Here is an 18,900-nt window from a genome sequence, read left to right on the forward strand (position 1 = left end):
TGAGAGTTACATAGTGGGAGGAGCAGGATCTCCAGCAGCACAGAGTATGTCAGGAGAGGAGTGTGCTGATCATATGGGAGGTGACAGGCTGAGAGTTACATAGTGGAAGGAGCAGGATCTCCAGCAGCACAGAGTATGTCAGGAGAGGAGTGTGCTGATCATGTGGGAGGAGCAGGATCTCCAGCAGCACAGAGTATGTCAGGAGAGGAGTGTGCTGATCATGTGGGAGGAGCAGGATCTCCAGCAGCACAGAGTATGTCAGGAGAGAAGTGTGCTGATCATGTGGGAGGAGCAGGATCTCCAGCAGCACAGAGTATGTCAGGAGAGGAGTGTGCTGATTATGTGGGAGGAGCAGGATCTCCAGCAGCACAGAGTATGTCAGGAGAGGAGTGTGCTGATCATGTGGGAGTGGACAGGCAGAGAGTTACATAGTGGAAGGAGCAGGATCCCCAGCAGCACAGAGTATGTCAGGAGAGGAGTGTGCTGATCATGTGGAGGGAGGTCACAGGCTGAGAGTTACATAGTGGAAGGAGCAGGATCGCCAGCAGCACAGAGTATGTCAGGAGAGGAGTGTGCTGATCATGTGGGAGGTGACATTCTGAGAGTTACATAGTGGAAGGAGCAGGATCGCCAGCAGCACAGAGTATGTCAGGAGAGGAGTGTGCTGATCATGTGGGAGGTGACAGGCTGAGAGTTACATAGTGGCAGGAGCAGGATCGCCAGCAGCACAGAGTATGTCAGGAGAGGAGTGAGCTGATCATGTGGGAGGTCACAGGCTGAGAGTTACATAGTGGAAGGAGCAGGATCCCCAGCAGCACAGAGTATGTCAGGAGAGGATTGTGCTGATCATGTGGGAGGTGACAGGCTGAGAGTTACATAGTGGGAGGAGCAGGATCTCCAGCCGCACAGAGTATGTCAGGAGAGGAGTGTGCTGATCATATGGGAGGTGACAGGCTGAGAGTTACATAGTGGAAGGAGCAGGATCTCCAGCAGCACAGAGTATGTCAGGAGAGGAGTGTGCTGATCATGTGGGAGGAGCAGGATCTCCAGCAGCACAGAGTATGTCAGGAGAGGAGTGTGCTGATCATGTGGGAGGAGCAGGATCTCCAGCAGCACAGAGTATGTCAGGAGAGGAGTGTGCTGATCATGTGGGAGGAGCAGGATCTCCAGCAGCACAGAGTATGTCAGGAGAGGAGTGTGCTGATTATGTGGGAGGAGCAGGATCTCCAGCAGCACAGAGTATGTCAGGAGAGGAGTGTGCTGATCATGTGGGAGTGGACAGGCAGAGAGTTACATAGTGGAAGGAGCAGGATCCCCAGCAGCACAGAGTATGTCAGGAGAGGAGTGTGCTGATCATGTGGAGGGAGGTCACAGGCTGAGAGTTACATAATGGAAGGTGCAGGATCTCCAGCAGCACAGAGTATGTCAGGAGAGGAGTGTGCTGATCATGTGGGAGTGGACAGGCTGAGAGTTACATAGTGGAAGGAGCAGGATCGCCAGCAGCACAGAGTATGTCAGGAGAGGAGTGTGCTGATCATGTGGGAGGTGACATTCTGAGAGTTACATAGTGGAAGGAGCAGGATCGCCAGCAGCACAGAGTATGTCAGGAGAGGAGTGTGCTGATCATGTGGGAGGTCACAGGCTGAGAGTTACATAGTGGCAGGAGCAGGATCGCCAGCAGCACAGAGTATGTCAGGAGAGGAGTGAGCTGATCATGTGGGAGGTCACAGGCTGAGAGTTACATAGTGGAACGAGCAGGATCCCCAGCAGCACAGAGTATGTCAGGAGAGGATTGTGCTGATCATGTGGGAGGTGACAGGCTGAGAGTTACATAGTGGAAGGAGCAGGATCTCCAGCAGCACAGAGTATGTCAGGAGAGGAGTGTGCTGATTATGTGGGAGGAGCAGGATCTCCAGCAGCACAGAGTATGTCAGGAGAGGAGTGTGCTGATCATGTGGGAGGAGCAGGATCTCCAGCAGCACAGAGTATGTCAGGAGAGGAGTGTGCTGATCATGTGGGAGGAGCAGGATCTCCAGCAGCACAGAGTATGTCAGGAGGGGAGTGTGCTGATTATGTGGGAGGAGCAGGATCTCCAGCAGCACAGAGTATGTCAGGAGAGGAGTGTGCTGATTATGTGGGAGGAGCAGGATCTCCAGCAGCACAGAGTATGTCAGGAGAGGAGTGTACTGATCATGTGGGAGGAGTAGGATCTCCAGCAGCACAGAGTATGTCAGGAGAGGAGTGTGCTGATTATGTGGGAGGAGCAGGATCTCCAGCAGCACAGAGTATGTCAGCAGAGGAGTGTGCTGATCATGTGGGAGGAGCAGGAACTCCAGCAGCACAGAGTATGTCAGGAGAGGAGTGTGCTGATCATGTGGGGGGAGCAGGATCTCCAGCAGCACAGAGTATGTCAGGAGAGGAGTGTGCTGATCATGTGGGAGGAGCAGGAACTCCAGCAGCACAGAGTATGTCAGGAGAGGAGTGTGCTGATCATGTGGGAGGAGCAGGATCTCCAGCAGCACAGAGTATGTCAGCAGAGGAGTGTGCTGATCATGTGGGAGGAGCAGGAACTCCAGCAGCACAGAGTATGTCAGGAGAGGAGTGTGCTGATCATGTGGGAGTGGACAGGCTGAGAGTTACATAGTGGAAGGAGCAGGATCGCCAGCAGCACAGAGTATGTCAGGAGAGGAGTGTGCTGATCATGTGGGAGGTGACATTCTGAGAGTTACATAGTGGAAGGAGCAGGATCGCCAGCAGCACAGAGTATGTCAGGAGAGGAGTGTGCTGATCATGTGGGAGGTCACAGGCTGAGAGTTACATAGTGGCAGGAGCAGGATCGCCAGCAGCACAGAGTATGTCAGGAGAGGAGTGAGCTGATCATGTGGGAGGTCACAGGCTGAGAGTTACATAGTGGAACGAGCAGGATCCCCAGCAGCACAGAGTATGTCAGGAGAGGATTGTGCTGATCATGTGGGAGGTGACAGGCTGAGAGTTACATAGTGGAAGGAGCAGGATCTCCAGCAGCACAGAGTATGTCAGGAGAGGAGTGTGCTGATTATGTGGGAGGAGCAGGATCTCCAGCAGCACAGAGTATGTCAGGAGAGGAGTGTGCTGATCATGTGGGAGGAGCAGGATCTCCAGCAGCACAGAGTATGTCAGGAGAGGAGTGTGCTGATTATGTGGGAGGAGCAGGATCTCCAGCAGCACAGAGTATGTCAGGAGAGGAGTGTGCTGATCATGTGGGAGTGGACAGGCAGAGAGTTACATAGTGGAAGGAGCAGGATCCCCAGCAGCACAGAGTATGTCAGGAGAGGAGTGTGCTGATCATGTGGAGGGAGGTCACAGGCTGAGAGTTACATAATGGAAGGTGCAGGATCTCCAGCAGCACAGAGTATGTCAGGAGAGGAGTGTGCTGATCATGTGGGAGTGGACAGGCTGAGAGTTACATAGTGGAAGGAGCAGGATCGCCAGCAGCACAGAGTATGTCAGGAGAGGAGTGTGCTGATCATGTGGGAGGTGACATTCTGAGAGTTACATAGTGGAAGGAGCAGGATCGCCAGCAGCACAGAGTATGTCAGGAGAGGAGTGTGCTGATCATGTGGGAGGTCACAGGCTGAGAGTTACATAGTGGCAGGAGCAGGATCGCCAGCAGCACAGAGTATGTCAGGAGAGGAGTGAGCTGATCATGTGGGAGGTCACAGGCTGAGAGTTACATAGTGGAACGAGCAGGATCCCCAGCAGCACAGAGTATGTCAGGAGAGGATTGTGCTGATCATGTGGGAGGTGACAGGCTGAGAGTTACATAGTGGAAGGAGCAGGATCTCCAGCAGCACAGAGTATGTCAGGAGAGGAGTGTGCTGATTATGTGGGAGGAGCAGGATCTCCAGCAGCACAGAGTATGTCAGGAGAGGAGTGTGCTGATCATGTGGGAGGAGCAGGATCTCCAGCAGCACAGAGTATGTCAGGAGAGGAGTGTGCTGATCATGTGGGAGGAGCAGGATCTCCAGCAGCACAGAGTATGTCAGGAGGGGAGTGTGCTGATTATGTGGGAGGAGCAGGATCTCCAGCAGCACAGAGTATGTCAGGAGAGGAGTGTGCTGATTATGTGGGAGGAGCAGGATCTCCAGCAGCACAGAGTATGTCAGGAGAGGAGTGTACTGATCATGTGGGAGGAGTAGGATCTCCAGCAGCACAGAGTATGTCAGGAGAGGAGTGTGCTGATTATGTGGGAGGAGCAGGATCTCCAGCAGCACAGAGTATGTCAGCAGAGGAGTGTGCTGATCATGTGGGAGGAGCAGGAACTCCAGCAGCACAGAGTATGTCAGGAGAGGAGTGTGCTGATCATGTGGGGGGAGCAGGATCTCCAGCAGCACAGAGTATGTCAGGAGAGGAGTGTGCTGATCATGTGGGAGGAGCAGGAACTCCAGCAGCACAGAGTATGTCAGGAGAGGAGTGTGCTGATCATGTGGGAGGAGCAGGATCTCCAGCAGCACAGAGTATGTCAGCAGAGGAGTGTGCTGATCATGTGGGAGGAGCAGGAACTCCAGCAGCACAGAGTATGTCAGGAGAGGAGTGTGCTGATCATGTGGGGGGAGCAGGATCTCCAGCAGCACAGAGTATGTCAGGAGAGGAGTGTGCTGATCATGTGGGGGGAGCAGGATCTCCAGCAGCACAGAGTATGTCAGGAGAGGAGTGTGCTGATCATGTGGGAGGAGCAGGATCTCCAGCAGCACAGAGTATGTCAGGAGAGGAGTGTGCTGATTATGTGGGAGGAGCAGGATCTCCAGCAGCACAGAGTATGTCAGGAGAGGAGTGTGCTGATCATGTGGGAGTGGACAGGCAGAGAGTTACATAGTGGAAGGAGCAGGATCCCCAGCAGCACAGAGTATGTCAGGAGAGGAGTGTGCTGATCATGTGGAGGGAGGTCACAGGCTGAGAGTTACATAGTGGAAGGAGCAGGATCGCCAGCAGCACAGAGTATGTCAGGAGAGGAGTGTGCTGATCATGTGGGAGGTGACATTCTGAGAGTTACATAGTGGAAGGAGCAGGATCGCCAGCAGCACAGAGTATGTCAGGAGAGGAGTGTGCTGATCATGTGGGAGGTGACAGGCTGAGAGTTACATAGTGGCAGGAGCAGGATCGCCAGCAGCACAGAGTATGTCAGGAGAGGAGTGAGCTGATCATGTGGGAGGTCACAGGCTGAGAGTTACATAGTGGAAGGAGCAGGATCCCCAGCAGCACAGAGTATGTCAGGAGAGGATTGTGCTGATCATGTGGGAGGTGACAGGCTGAGAGTTACATAGTGGGAGGAGCAGGATCTCCAGCAGCACAGAGTATGTCAGGAGAGGAGTGTGCTGATCATATGGGAGGTGACAGGCTGAGAGTTACATAGTGGAAGGAGCAGGATCTCCAGCAGCACAGAGTATGTCAGGAGAGGAGTGTGCTGATCATGTGGGAGGAGCAGGATCTCCAGCAGCACAGAGTATGTCAGGAGAGGAGTGTGCTGATCATGTGGGAGGAGCAGGATCTCCAGCAGCACAGAGTATGTCAGGAGAGGAGTGTGCTGATTATGTGGGAGGAGCAGGATCTCCAGCAGCACAGAGTATGTCAGGAGAGGAGTGTGCTGATCATGTGGGAGTGGACAGGCAGAGAGTTACATAGTGGAAGGAGCAGGATCCCCAGCAGCACAGAGTATGTCAGGAGAGGAGTGTGCTGATCATGTGGAGGGAGGTCACAGGCTGAGAGTTACATAATGGAAGGTGCAGGATCTCCAGCAGCACAGAGTATGTCAGGAGAGGAGTGTGCTGATCATGTGGGAGTGGACAGGCTGAGAGTTACATAGTGGAAGGAGCAGGATCGCCAGCAGCACAGAGTATGTCAGGAGAGGAGTGTGCTGATCATGTGGGAGGTCACAGGCTGAGAGTTACATAGTGGAAGGAGCAGGATCGCCAGCAGCACAGAGTATGTCAGGAGAGGAGTGTGCTGATCATGTGGGAGGTCACAGGCTGAGAGTTACATAGTGGCAGGAGCAGGATCGCCAGCAGCACAGAGTATGTCAGGAGAGGAGTGAGCTGATCATGTGGGAGGTCACAGGCTGAGAGTTACATAGTGGAACGAGCAGGATCCCCAGCAGCACAGAGTATGTCAGGAGAGGATTGTGCTGATCATGTGGGAGGTGACAGGCTGAGAGTTACATAGTGGAAGGAGCAGGATCTCCAGCAGCACAGAGTATGTCAGGAGAGGAGTGTGCTGATTATGTGGGAGGAGCAGGATCTCCAGCAGCACAGAGTATGTCAGGAGAGGAGTGTGCTGATCATGTGGGAGGAGCAGGATCTCCAGCAGCACAGAGTATGTCAGGAGAGGAGTGTGCTGATCATGTGGGAGGAGCAGGATCTCCAGCAGCACAGAGTATGTCAGGAGAGGAGTGTGCTGATTATGTGGGAGGAGCAGGATCTCCAGCAGCACAGAGTATGTCAGGAGAGGAGTGTACTGATCATGTGGGAGGAGTAGGATCTCCAGCAGCACAGAGTATGTCAGGAGAGGAGTGTGCTGATTATGTGGGAGGAGCAGGATCTCCAGCAGCACAGAGTATGTCAGCAGAGGAGTGTGCTGATCATGTGGGAGGAGCAGGAACTCCAGCAGCACAGAGTATGTCAGGAGAGGAGTGTGCTGATCATGTGGGGGGAGCAGGATCTCCAGCAGCACAGAGTATGTCAGGAGAGGAGTGTGCTGATCATGTGGGAGGAGCAGGAACTCCAGCAGCACAGAGTATGTCAGGAGAGGAGTGTGCTGATCATGTGGGAGGAGCAGGATCTCCAGCAGCACAGAGTATGTCAGCAGAGGAGTGTGCTGATCATGTGGGAGGAGCAGGAACTCCAGCAGCACAGAGTATGTCAGGAGAGGAGTGTGCTGATCATGTGGGGGGAGCAGGATCTCCAGCAGCACAGAGTATGTCAGGAGAGGAGTGTGCTGATCATGTGGGGGGAGCAGGATCTCCAGCAGCACAGAGTATGTCAGGAGAGGAGTGTGCTGATCATGTGGGGGGAGCAGGAACTCCAGCAGCACAGAGTATGTCAGGAGAGGAGTGTGCTGATCATGTGGGGGGAGCAGGAACTCCAGCAGCACAGAGTATGTCAGGAGAGGAGTGTGCTGATCATGTGGGAGGAGCAGGATCTCCAGCAGCACAGAGTATGTCAGGAGAGGAGTGTGCTGATCATGTGGGGGGAGCAGGAACTCCAGCAGCACAGAGTATGTCAGGAGAGGAGTGTGCTGATCATGTGGGAGGAGCAGGATCTCCAGCAGCACAGAGTATGTCAGGAGAGGAGTGTGCTGATTATGTGGGAGGAGCAGGATCTCCAGCAGCACAGAGTATGTCAGGAGAGGAGTGTGCTGATCATGTGGGGGGAGCAGGATCTCCAGCAGCACAGAGTATGTCAGGAGAGGAGTGTGCTGATCATGTGGGGGGAGCAGGATCTCCAGCAGCACAGAGTATGTCAGGAGAGGAGTGTGCTGATCATGTGGGGGGAGCAGGATCTCCAGCAGCACAGAGTATGTCAGGAGAGGAGTGTGCTGATCATGTGGGAGGAGCAGGATCTCCAGCAGCACAGAGTATGTCAGGAGAGGAGTGTGCTGATCATGTGGGAGGAGCAGGATCTCCAGCAGCACAGAGTATGTCAGGAGAGGAGTGTGCATACAATGTTATTACTGCAGGTTATCTTCTCATAATCTGATGTTTCCTCCTGTAATCTGGGATTAGCACAGTTGTGGATTTCTTACAATGCAAGGGATTCTGGGAGAATTAATAAACACTGAATCAAAATGAAAACCTCTCAGTGTCGGCATCTGCTGGGATCCCGGGGATCAGATCATCATAGCGAGATTTCCACAACTCTACAAAGACCCCTCATTAATACCGTAACCCCTCCCCCAGGACTCCTCATAAATAGCATGACCCGTCCGCCAGGACCCCTCATAAATAACATAACCCCTCCCCCAGGACCCCTCATGAATACCGTAACCCCTCTCCCAGGACCCCTCATGAATACCGTAACCCCTCTCCCAGGACCCCTCATGAATACCGTAACCCCTCCCCCAGGACTCCTCATAAATAGCATGGCCCGTCCGCCAGGACCCCTCATAAATAACATAACCCCTCCCCCAGGACCCCTCATGAATACCGTAACCCTTCTCCCAGGACCCCTCATGAATACCGTAACCCCTCTCCCAGGACCCCTCATGAATACCGTAACCCCTCTCCCAGGACTCCTCATGAATACAGTAACCCCTCTCCCAGGACCCCTCATGAATACCGTAACCCCTCCCCCAGGACCCCTCATGAATACCGTAACCCCTCTCCCAGGACTCCTCATGAATACAGTAACCCCTCTCCCAGGACCCCTCATGAATACCGTAACCCCTCTCCCAGGACCCCTCATTAATACCGTAACCCCTCCCCCAGGACTCCTCATAAATAGCATGGCCCGTCCGCCAGGACCCCTCATAAATAACATAACCCCTCCCCCAGGACCCCTCATGAATACCGTAACCCCTCTCCCAGGACCCCTCATGAATACCGTAACCCCTCTCCCAGGACCCCTCATGAATACCGTAACCCCTCCCCCAGGACTCCTCATAAATAGCATGGCCCGTCCGCCAGGACCCCTCATAAATAACATAACCCCTCCCCCAGGACCCCTCATGAATACCGTAACCCCTCTCCCAGGACTCCTCATGAATACAGTAACCCCTCTCCCAGGACCCCTCATGAATACCGTAACCCCTCTCCCAGGACCCCTCATGAATACCGTAACCCCTCCCCCAGGACCCCTCATGAATACCGTAACCCCTCTCCCAGGACTCCTCATGAATACCGTAACCCCTCCCCCAGGACTCCTCATAAATAGCATAACCCCTCCCCCAGGACCCCTCATGAATACCGTAACCCCTCTCCCAGGACTCCTCATGAATACAGTAACCCCTCTCCCAGGACCCCTCATGAATACAGTAACCCCTCTCCCAGGACTCCTCATGAATACCGTAACCCCTCCCCCAGGACCCCTCATGAATACCGTAACCCCTCCCCCAGGACTCCTCATGAATACAGTAACCCCTCCCCCAGGACCCCTCATGAATACCGTAACCCCTCTCCCAGGACTCCTCATGAATACAGTAACCCCTCTCCCAGGACCCCTCATGAATACAGTAACCCCTCTCCCAGGACCCCTCATGAATACCGTAACCCCTCCCCCAGGACCCCTCATGAATACCGTAACCCCTCTCCCAGGACTCCTCATGAATACCGTAACCCCTCCCCCAGGACTCCTCATAAATAGCATAACCCCTCCCCCAGGACCCCTCATGAATACCGTAACCCCTCTCCCAGGACTCCTCATGAATACAGTAACCCCTCTCCCAGGACCCCTCATGAATACCGTAACCCCTCTCCCAGGACTCCTCATGAATACAGTAACCCCTCTCCCAGGACCCCTCATGAATACCGTAACCCCTCTCCCAGGACTCCTCATGAATACAGTAACCCCTCTCCCAGGACCCCTCATGAATACCGTAACCCCTCTCCCAGGACTCCTCATGAATACAGTAACCCCTCTCCCAGGACCCCTCATGAATACCGTAACCCCTCCCCCAGGACTCCTCATAAATAGCATAACCCCTCCCCCAGGACTCCTGCAGTGCGGCTCTTTGCTCACAGGCCTGTCTTTTGCCCCCGCAGGTCTCTCGTTGGTGGTCGGTCTGGTCCTCTACATTTCCAGCATCAACGATGAGATTCTAAACCGGACGAAGGACTCAGAGACTTACTTCACCTACAAGTACGGCTGGTCCTTCGCATTCGCAGCAATATCCTTCCTCCTGACAGAGGTAACTGAGGGATATTCTGGGGCGCCGCTCATCCTGTGCTCACGTCATCTCAGTCCCTATAAACCATGGACTGTAGACTGGTATCCACAGCACCGCCATGAGTCACCTCCCTGGAGTATTTACACAAAGAGAGGCTGTCTGCAACAGCCAAGCCCAATTTCCCAGCCACCACAATGGATAAAATAAATAACTTTTATTCAGCTACGTATAGCTCGGACAGACCACATGAAATGAATTTAAAATTGTCAGCAGCCGAGGACCGGGCACACATATGTGTCATCTGATTCAACAGACACATATAGTATTAGACGTAGGATTATCAGTGTTTCTCCCTATCCAGTTAGAATTGATAAGCAACAGTAGGTCCGGTCGGCGGCCGTGTTTAAAACACTAGCAGCCCCCCCGACATGTTTCGCTACTAAGTAGCGTCCTCAGGGGTCCACGGGGCTAATGGCGGCGCGAAATGAAACTGATCCTGATATAGATACGCCGGATGACATATTAGGAGGTGTGTCAGGCCCAATAGCCAATAGCAGCGGGAGAGACACAGCGAACTCTCAGCTGTATCCAGCCGGCGTATGGACAGCAGAGTAAGATAGTCAAATTGCATAGGGCATATGCTAGAGCAAGGGCTTCTGATAGGAGTGACCTATTGTCAAACAAGGGTAATAACATAAATACTAAAGCGGGGTCATCCGATGTCATTCGATGTATTGGCACGTATGACGTTTGTTCTCCCCAAGTTGTACAAGTCCTACACAGACACTGGGCCATCCTCACTGCTGACCCTGATCTCAGGGATGCAGTGATGGCTAATCCGAGTGTTACCTATCGGAGGGGTAGGAATTTACGGGAGTTCCTGGTACATAGTCATTACTCCAGACAATCCAACACTCCCTCAACTTGGCTTAAATCATCACTGAAGGGTTTTCATCCACATGTGGCAGATGTTCCTTCTGCCCCCTAATGCCGACTGTTAAGAACTTTTCTAATCCTGTCGATGGGAAGTCCTATCGAATAGAGCAGTTTCTGAACTGCCAGAGCAGTGGGGTAGTTTATGTCGCCAGGTGTCCCTGTCCTAAGCTATATGTGGGTAAGACCATTCAGGAGTTGAGGAGACGTGTATCTAGGCATATGAGTGCAGTGACTTGTAATGAGGATACCACCCTTACGAGACATATTGTAAAATTTCATGGAGGTAACCCTAAGCTGCTTAAATTTTGGGGCATCACTCAAATCAAAATGGGCCCCAGAGCGGGCAATCTGGACCGTAAACTCTTGCAAGAGGAAGCGAGATGGATCCATCGACTAAATACCATGTCCCCCTCAGGTCTGAACGAGGGTTTTACCTTTAGTGCTTTTCTTTGACTCTACAGTTGGACACAGAATTTCTCTCTCACTGTTGTCCCTGTCTATACTATTGGACCACTGTAGAGCAATATGTGTGTATATATATGTTAAAATCTACTGAAAACTAGAATACCACCTGCCCGTCATTTTCTGTATTCCTTACACAATTGTAGAGAATTCTTTCAAATAAAGAGATAGCCGCTTGTAAGTAAGTGGTTAGACTAGTTGATGTGTTGATTTATTTTCATTACGGTTTTGACCATGTGATGGCGGCGGATTATTGTAATTTATACATTATATATATTCCTTATTTGATCCTGTAGTAGCGTTGGGAAATATAGCGTAACCGCAAGTGGGGACCTCTGGGGGACTCTCGAGCCGTGAATGACTCTTCTTCTATGGGGAACCAGTGTGCTATCCAGTGTATATATCTATATATTGGAGGTGACCCCCTATGTCTGCTTCACTATAAGTATACCCTTTATAACATAGTGTAGATGTTCATTGTTTGGTAATAACATATGGCTCCTTGCTGCCCCGATTCTGAATGCGGTAATATAACCGTCCTTCAGGTGTTCACTCGGGATAATGTGGGGACGAGACATTGAGTGGTCTCTTCCTTATGGGCTCATCTCCTGACCTCTGCATTCATCGGCTACAACTTAATTATCTATCTATAGCCCCTTCATATTACTATATTGCCGTCAGTATCGGCCGGTGCCCTTTGATGAGTGCGGGCCAAGTAACGCCAATAATAAGGTGATGACAGGTGATGTGATCGTGGGTTGTTTTGGGATGTTAGCGGCCAGAGTGCACCTCTCTGGCGCTATGTCGGTATGTGGCTTATCTGCACATGCGCTAACGACTCCCTTGTAAAGTCGCGATCTGAACTAGGGTGAAATCACTAAGTTCTCCCTTTGTTCCTATACGCATGCGCCACCTCCCGTCTGCAATTTGACTATCTTACTCTGCTGTCCATACGCCGGCTGGATACAGCTGAGAGTTCGCTGTGTCTCTCCCGCTGCTATTGGCTATTGGGCCTGACACACCTCCTAATATGTCATCCGGCGTATCTATATCAGGATCAGTTTCATTTCGCGCCGCCATTAGCCCCGTGGACCCCTGAGGACGCTACTTAGTAGCGAAACATGTCGGGGGGGCTGCTAGTGTTTTAAACACGGCCGCCGACCGGACCTACTGTTGCTTATCAATTCTAACTGGATAGGGAGAAACACTGATAATCCTACGTCTAATACTATATGTGTCTGTTGAATCAGATGACACATATGTGTGCCCGGTCCTCGGCTGCTGACAATTTTAAATTCATTTCATGTGGTCTGTCCGAGCTATACGTAGCTGAATAAAAGTTATTTATTTTATCCATTGTGGTGGCTGGGAAATTGGGCTTGGCTGTTGCAGACAGCCTCTCTTTGTGTAAATGTATATTGTGCCCGCCAGCCACTTAGGGTCACACTCTTCTTTACCTCCCTGGAGTAGGGGCAGATGATGGGGCCAGTGGTGATTCCACTCCATGAGCTGTGTGATATGGATGATGATGAGGAGGATGATGAGGGTGATGATTGCCACCCGACCATAGTGTTATAAGCATGTGCTGGCCGTGATGCTATAATAACCAGCGTGTCTTCTACAGAGTGCGGGGGTGATGTCCGTCTATCTGTTCATGAAGAGATACACAGCAGAAGACGCCTACAGACCCCACCCGGGATACTACCGACCGCGGCTCAGCAACTGCTCCGATTACTCCGGTCAATTCCTGCATCCGGAGGCGTGGGTCAGAGGACGGAGCCCCTCGGACATCTCCAGTGAGGCCTCTCTGCCGATGAACTCCAACTACCCAGCGCTACTCAAATGCCCCGATTATGACCAGATGTCCTCGTCGCCTTGTTGAGATATTGACCTTGACCCAACCTTGAAGGCTGCACAGTGTTCTGCAGGACATGTCAACTGCGTCATGTGTCCTATAGTCCACTCATGGCGCCCCTGATCTCTACGTGGAGCCTAGTCTCAATCAGTACCTTGCAGAGATATATATACGCCTGGACAGGGTCGTAGCAGCTCATGTGCCCCTCAGTAGGTTAGTCACGCTCTGTTCAGTAGATGGTCTGTCATGGCCGAAGCATCAGTCCAACGTGACTTGAAGCTCATTGGCTGGTAGAGTTGATGTAATCCAATAGTGCATATTATACACACAGTACGGCTGGGAATGTGCTGTTTGGACCTCATGGTCCCATAGTGGCATGATATGTTCTCATGTCGTCATACGTGATCCCGTTTTCATGTCATATGTGATCCCATTCTCATGTTATCATATGTGGTTGCGATCTCATGTCATCATACGTGGTCGCGATCTCATGTCATCATACGTGGTCGTGATCTCATGTCATCATACGTGGTCGTGATCTCATGTCATCATACGTGGTGGCGATCTCGTGTCTTCATACGTGGTCGTGTTCTCGTGTCTTCATACGTGGTCGAGATCTCGTGTCTTCATACGTGGTCTTGCACTCGTGTGTTCATACGTGGTTGCGATCTCATGTCTTCATACGTGGTCGCGATCTCATGTCTTCATACGTGGTCTTGCACTCGTGTGTTCATACGTGGTCTTGCACTCGTGTGTTCATACGTGGTTGCGATTTTATGTCTTCATACGTGGTTGTGATTTTATGTCTTCATACGTGCTCACGTTCTCATGTCAGAAATACATAAGAAAAAATGCAAAGCGCGCAATAGTGCATGAACCAATGGAGGTATAGGTCTGTTGAAAGTACCAATTTGTGCTCACCTTATGGAGTTAGGCTAGGAGCATAACATCCATAGTTGCGTGGAATGAAGGAACTAATCCTTAATAGCAGAGACCGCTATAGTTCAGGTGCGGCCGGGGATCCAATTCAGGGCTGTAGACCGGGTCGATGTTTTAATGGGAATAGATAGAAAAATAGGAATTTCCCTCTGGCGCATCCTTCGTTGGAAAAAGTTGATTTCATTCAAGGAAGGCGATTCAGGCTAAAAACAGACTTTATTCTGGAGACTCTATGTGCAGTGCCTGGAGACTCTATGTGCAGTGTCTGGAGACTCTATGTGCAGTGTCTGGAGACTCTATGTGCAGTGTCTGGAGACTCTATGTGCAGTGTCTGGAGACTCTATGTGCAGTGTCTGGAGACTCTATGTGCAGTGTCTGGAGACTCTATGTGCAGTGTCTGGAGACTCTATGTGCAGTGTCTGGAGACTCTATGTGCAGTGTCTGGAGACTCTATGTGCAGTGCCTGGAGACTCTATGTGCAGTGTCTGGAGACTCTATGTGCAGTGTCTGGAGACTCTATGTGCAGTGTCTGGAGACTCTATGTGCAGTGTCTGGAGACTCTATGTGCAGTGTCTGGAGACTCTATGTGCAGTGTCTGGAGACTCTATGTGCAGTGTCTGGAGACTCTATGTGCAGTGTCTGGAGACTCTATGTGCAGTGTCTGGAGACTCTATGTGCAGTGTCTGGAGACTCTATGTGCAGTGTCTGGAGACTCTATGTGCAGTGCCTGGAGACTCTATGTGCAGTGTCTGGAGACTCTATGTGCAGTGTCTGGAGACTCTATGTGCAGTGTCTGGAGACTCTATGTGCAGTGTCTGGAGACTCTATGTGCAGTGTCTGGAGACTCTATGTGCAGTGTCTGGAGACTATGTGCAGTGTCTGGAGACTCTATGTGCAGTGTCTGGAGACTCTATGTGCAGTGTCTGGAGACTCTATGTGCAGTGTCTGGAGACTCTATGTGCAGTGTCTGGAGACTCTATGTGCAGTGTCTGGAGACTCTATGTGCAGTATCTGGAGACTCTATGTGCAGTGTCTGGAGACTATGTGCAGTGTCTGGAGACTCTGATAATAAAAATACAGGCCTATAATATGATGATAAAGATGCCGATCTCCTCTCATTACACAGATGTTTAACCGCAAGATAAATGAATGATTTGATCTCTTTCATATTATAAGTGATGTTTTGATATCTGAATATATTCGGTGTCATTTTAGAATCTATTTATTGCATCCTATTCCTGAAATGACAGGCTGCTTGTCTTTTATAAATATTCTTATTATTGGATATTAATATATTGAAACCTTTGGACAAATATAAGACACAAGTAATTCTATTTTAACACATAAGGTTTAAACTCATTATTTCTATACACCTTTTTCTTGACCTGCCAATCTGACCCGGTACTTGCCTCCTTGTTAATTCCTCAGAGACTCGTACACCTGAGGAAGAGATCAGCCCCATCTCCAGACTTTTTTTGTTGTAATTGTACCTGAATAAAGTCCGTTTTTAGCCTGAATCGCCTTCCTTGAATGAAATCAACTTTTTCCAACGAAGGATGCGCCAGAGGGAAATTCCTATTTTTCTATCTATTCCCACGTTCTCATGTCTTCATACGTGGTCTCGTTCTCATGTCTTCATACGTGGTCACGTACTCATGTCTTCATACGTGGTCTCGTACTCATGTCTTCATACGTGGTCATGATCTCATGTCTTCATACGTGGTCTCGTTCTCATGTCTTCATACGTGGTCACGTACTCATGTCTTCATACGTGGTCTCGTTCTCATGTCTTCATACGTGGTCTCGATCTCATGTCTTCATACGTGGTCTCGTTCTCATGTCTTGTCATGTCATACATTGTTTTCATACATGGTTATGCTCTAACGTTGTTCTGTGGTTACTTCTTGGTTGAATCAAAGGTTAAGGGAGACAATTGATGAGACTTCATACAATTAGTGAAAACATCCACTTTTCTACCACCACCGCCTCCACGTAGTCGTCCTATGTTATAGCTCTCTGGGAGGGTGTATATCCATGTACTGTACAAGAAACCACAGAGTTTATAGGAACAGAGATTTATGGACTCAAAGTCAAGATAATGCAAAGTGTTGTACTGTGAGAGTTGATAAAAATCCCATGTGGCATGTGACGCCCTCCAGGGTCAAGTGTCGATAAATGTCCACCTGGAGGAAGAGCTTTACTCGTAGACTAGTGTCATAGTCATTTACCGCAGCAACAACAGCCGGACGCGGCATCTGCCAAATGGAGCGAAGGAAAGAGCAAATTCAGAACGACTGCAAAGAAACGACTAGGATATATGAGATGAGTTCATGCTCAGGAGTGTATCCTGTGTCAAGAACATACATGATCCCTGAAGTTAAGGTGTTTGCTGACACCCCTAGGAGTAAGCATGCAAAGTGTGCCAACCAGCACCTCAACCACCAACAGCTACACCATTATAACCCTTCAACCTGATCCACCATCTTTAACCTGAACCTCCATCCACCATCTCCAAACTGATCCACTGTCTCAGCCAGATCCACTGTCTTCAACCTTTAACTCCATCCACCGTATCCACCCTGATTCACCATATCCAACCTGAACCTTCATCCACCATCTCAATCCTGATCCACCATCTCCAATCTGAACCTTAAACCACGTCTCCAACCTGATCCAGCATCTTCAACCTGGATCCTTATCCACCATTTCCAACCTGAACCTCCATCCACCATCTCCAACCTGATCCATAATTTCCAGCCTAAAACTCAATCCACTGTCTCCAACCTGATCCACATCTGTAACTTGAACCTCCATCCATCGTCTCCAACCTAAACCTCCAGTCACCATCACCAAACTGATCCACCTTCTCCAACCTGATCTACCATCTCCAACCTGAATCTCCAACCTGAACCTCCATCCATCATCTCCAACTTGAACCTCCATCCACCATCACCAAATTGATCCACCTTCTCCAACCTGACCCTTCATCCACCATCTCCAACCTGATCCACCAACACCAACCTGAGCCTCCATCCATCTTCTCCAACTTGAACCTCCATCCACCATCACCAACCTGATCCATCATCTCCAACCTGATCCACCATCTCCAACCTGATCCACCATCTCCAACCTCATCTACCTTCTCCAACCTGATCCACCATCTCCAACCTCATCCACCATCTCAACCTCATCCACCGTATGCAACCTCATCCACCATCTCCAACCTCATCCACCATCTCCAACCTCATCCACCATCTCCAACCTCATCCACCATCTCCAACCTCATCCACCATCTCCAACCTCATCCACCATCTCCAACCTCATCCACCATCTCCAACCTCATCCACCATCTCCAACCTCATCCACCATCACCAACCTGAGCCTCCATCCATCTTCTCCAACTTGAATTTCCATCCACCATCTCCAACCTGATCCACGATCTCCAACCTGATCCACCATCTCCAACCTGATCCGCCATCTCCAATCTGAAAATCCATCAACAGTCTCCAACCTCATCTACCATCTCCAACTTGAAACTCCATCCAACTTGATACGCCATCTCTAACCTGATACATCATCTCCAACCTGAAACTCCATCCACCATCTTCACCGCGATCTGGATCCATCCAGGGCTGCACTCACTATTGTGCTATTATATCATGTATACTCCAGTAACATCCAGAGCTGCACCCACCATTCTGCGGTCTGTGTCAGCACTGTGTTTGCCATTTTGCTGTGATCCCATAATGCACTGTTCGTGGATAATTAGGAAGATGTTCTAGATTCTCTCATTTCTTTGCAGGGTAACTTTTCATCATTTTCTCTTGAGTATCGGCTGATATTCTGCATTTCGTGTCCCGTTGTATCGCTCGCGAGGTCTGTGGCGCTGTTCTGTGACGTGTAACTAAACATCAGACAACTGTTCATTATCTTATTATTTGTCTGAAATAATGAAAATAAGAAGAAAACACGGTGAAAAAGTAGAACAAGGAGTTCAGTGACATTCCTGTAAAACGGCATCAAGGAGAACTGAAAGGTTCCAGATTATTGGACTTTCTGGATCATCAGGTGCCTGATAATCAGATTTTCTGGATCATTAGGTATAGGATTATCAGATTTTCGGATTCCTCAGGTACTGAATTATCAGACTTTCTTGACAATTAGGTGCCGGATTATGAGACTTTCTGGAGTATTAAAGTTTCTAGATCATCAAGTGCCAGATTATTGAACTCTCTGGATCATCAGGTGCCGGAATAAAGTATCGTCACTGTATTTGGTATCACAGCGGAGTTCTAATCGTCTGCAGTGGGATGAAGTTGTTTTATTTTTGATTATTTGTTATCAGCCATTGGATTAAAGTCTTAACCACGAATGATGAGGTGTGTGTGTGTGTGTGTGTGTGTGTGTGTGTAATACACGGTGCGGGATTCTACGACTGACCGCAGTTGTCCCCCGTGAATAACGTGTGTGTGTGTGTGTGTGTATATATATGTGTGTATATATATATATATATATATATATACACCTGGATTTTGTAGGATTATAGTCGGGAGTATGACTAACTAATTCTACCAAACGGGACAATAATCATCATTTTTATATGTAGGTGGAACATCGTCATTAACTGTAACAGAAACAGCTGTGTAGGAGGCTTAAAACTGAGTGAGGAACAGCCAAACTCTGCTACAAAGGTGAGGTTGTGGAAGCCAGTTTCATGTCACTGGTCCACCATGGCAAATCTGAGCACAGTAACAAGACACAAGGTAGATCTACTGCATCAGCGACGTCTCTCCCAGGCAAAGATTTCACAGCAGACTGGAGTTCCAAGATGTGCTGTTCAAGCTCTGAAGAAG

General features: G+C 50.1%; 1 protein-coding gene and 1 long non-coding RNA gene across 2 annotated transcripts in view; both read left to right on the forward strand.

The window, feature by feature from the left end:
- The window catches only part of CACNG5 (calcium voltage-gated channel auxiliary subunit gamma 5), a 41,849-nt gene extending 27,676 nt beyond the window's left edge, over positions 1–14,173 (forward strand). The window contains exons 5-6 of the mRNA XM_075846814.1: positions 9,731–9,876; positions 12,878–14,173. Coding sequence (XP_075702929.1) covers positions 9,731–9,876; positions 12,878–13,135 — 404 coding nt within the window. The 3' untranslated portion in view covers positions 13,136–14,173. The remainder of the gene's footprint in view (positions 1–9,730; positions 9,877–12,877) is intronic.
- A 1,439-nt stretch (positions 14,174–15,612) lies between these two features.
- LOC142666830 (uncharacterized) lies at positions 15,613–18,419 on the forward strand. The gene is made up of 2 exons (XR_012851740.1): positions 15,613–16,451; positions 17,850–18,419. It is a non-coding gene; the product is annotated as an uncharacterized LOC142666830 (long non-coding RNA).
- The last annotated feature ends 481 nt before the right edge of the window (positions 18,420–18,900 follow it).

The sequence above is a fragment of the Rhinoderma darwinii genome, chromosome 13 (assembly GCF_050947455.1).
Source record: "Rhinoderma darwinii isolate aRhiDar2 chromosome 13, aRhiDar2.hap1, whole genome shotgun sequence".
NCBI classification, from domain to species: Eukaryota; Metazoa; Chordata; class Amphibia; order Anura; family Rhinodermatidae; genus Rhinoderma; species Rhinoderma darwinii.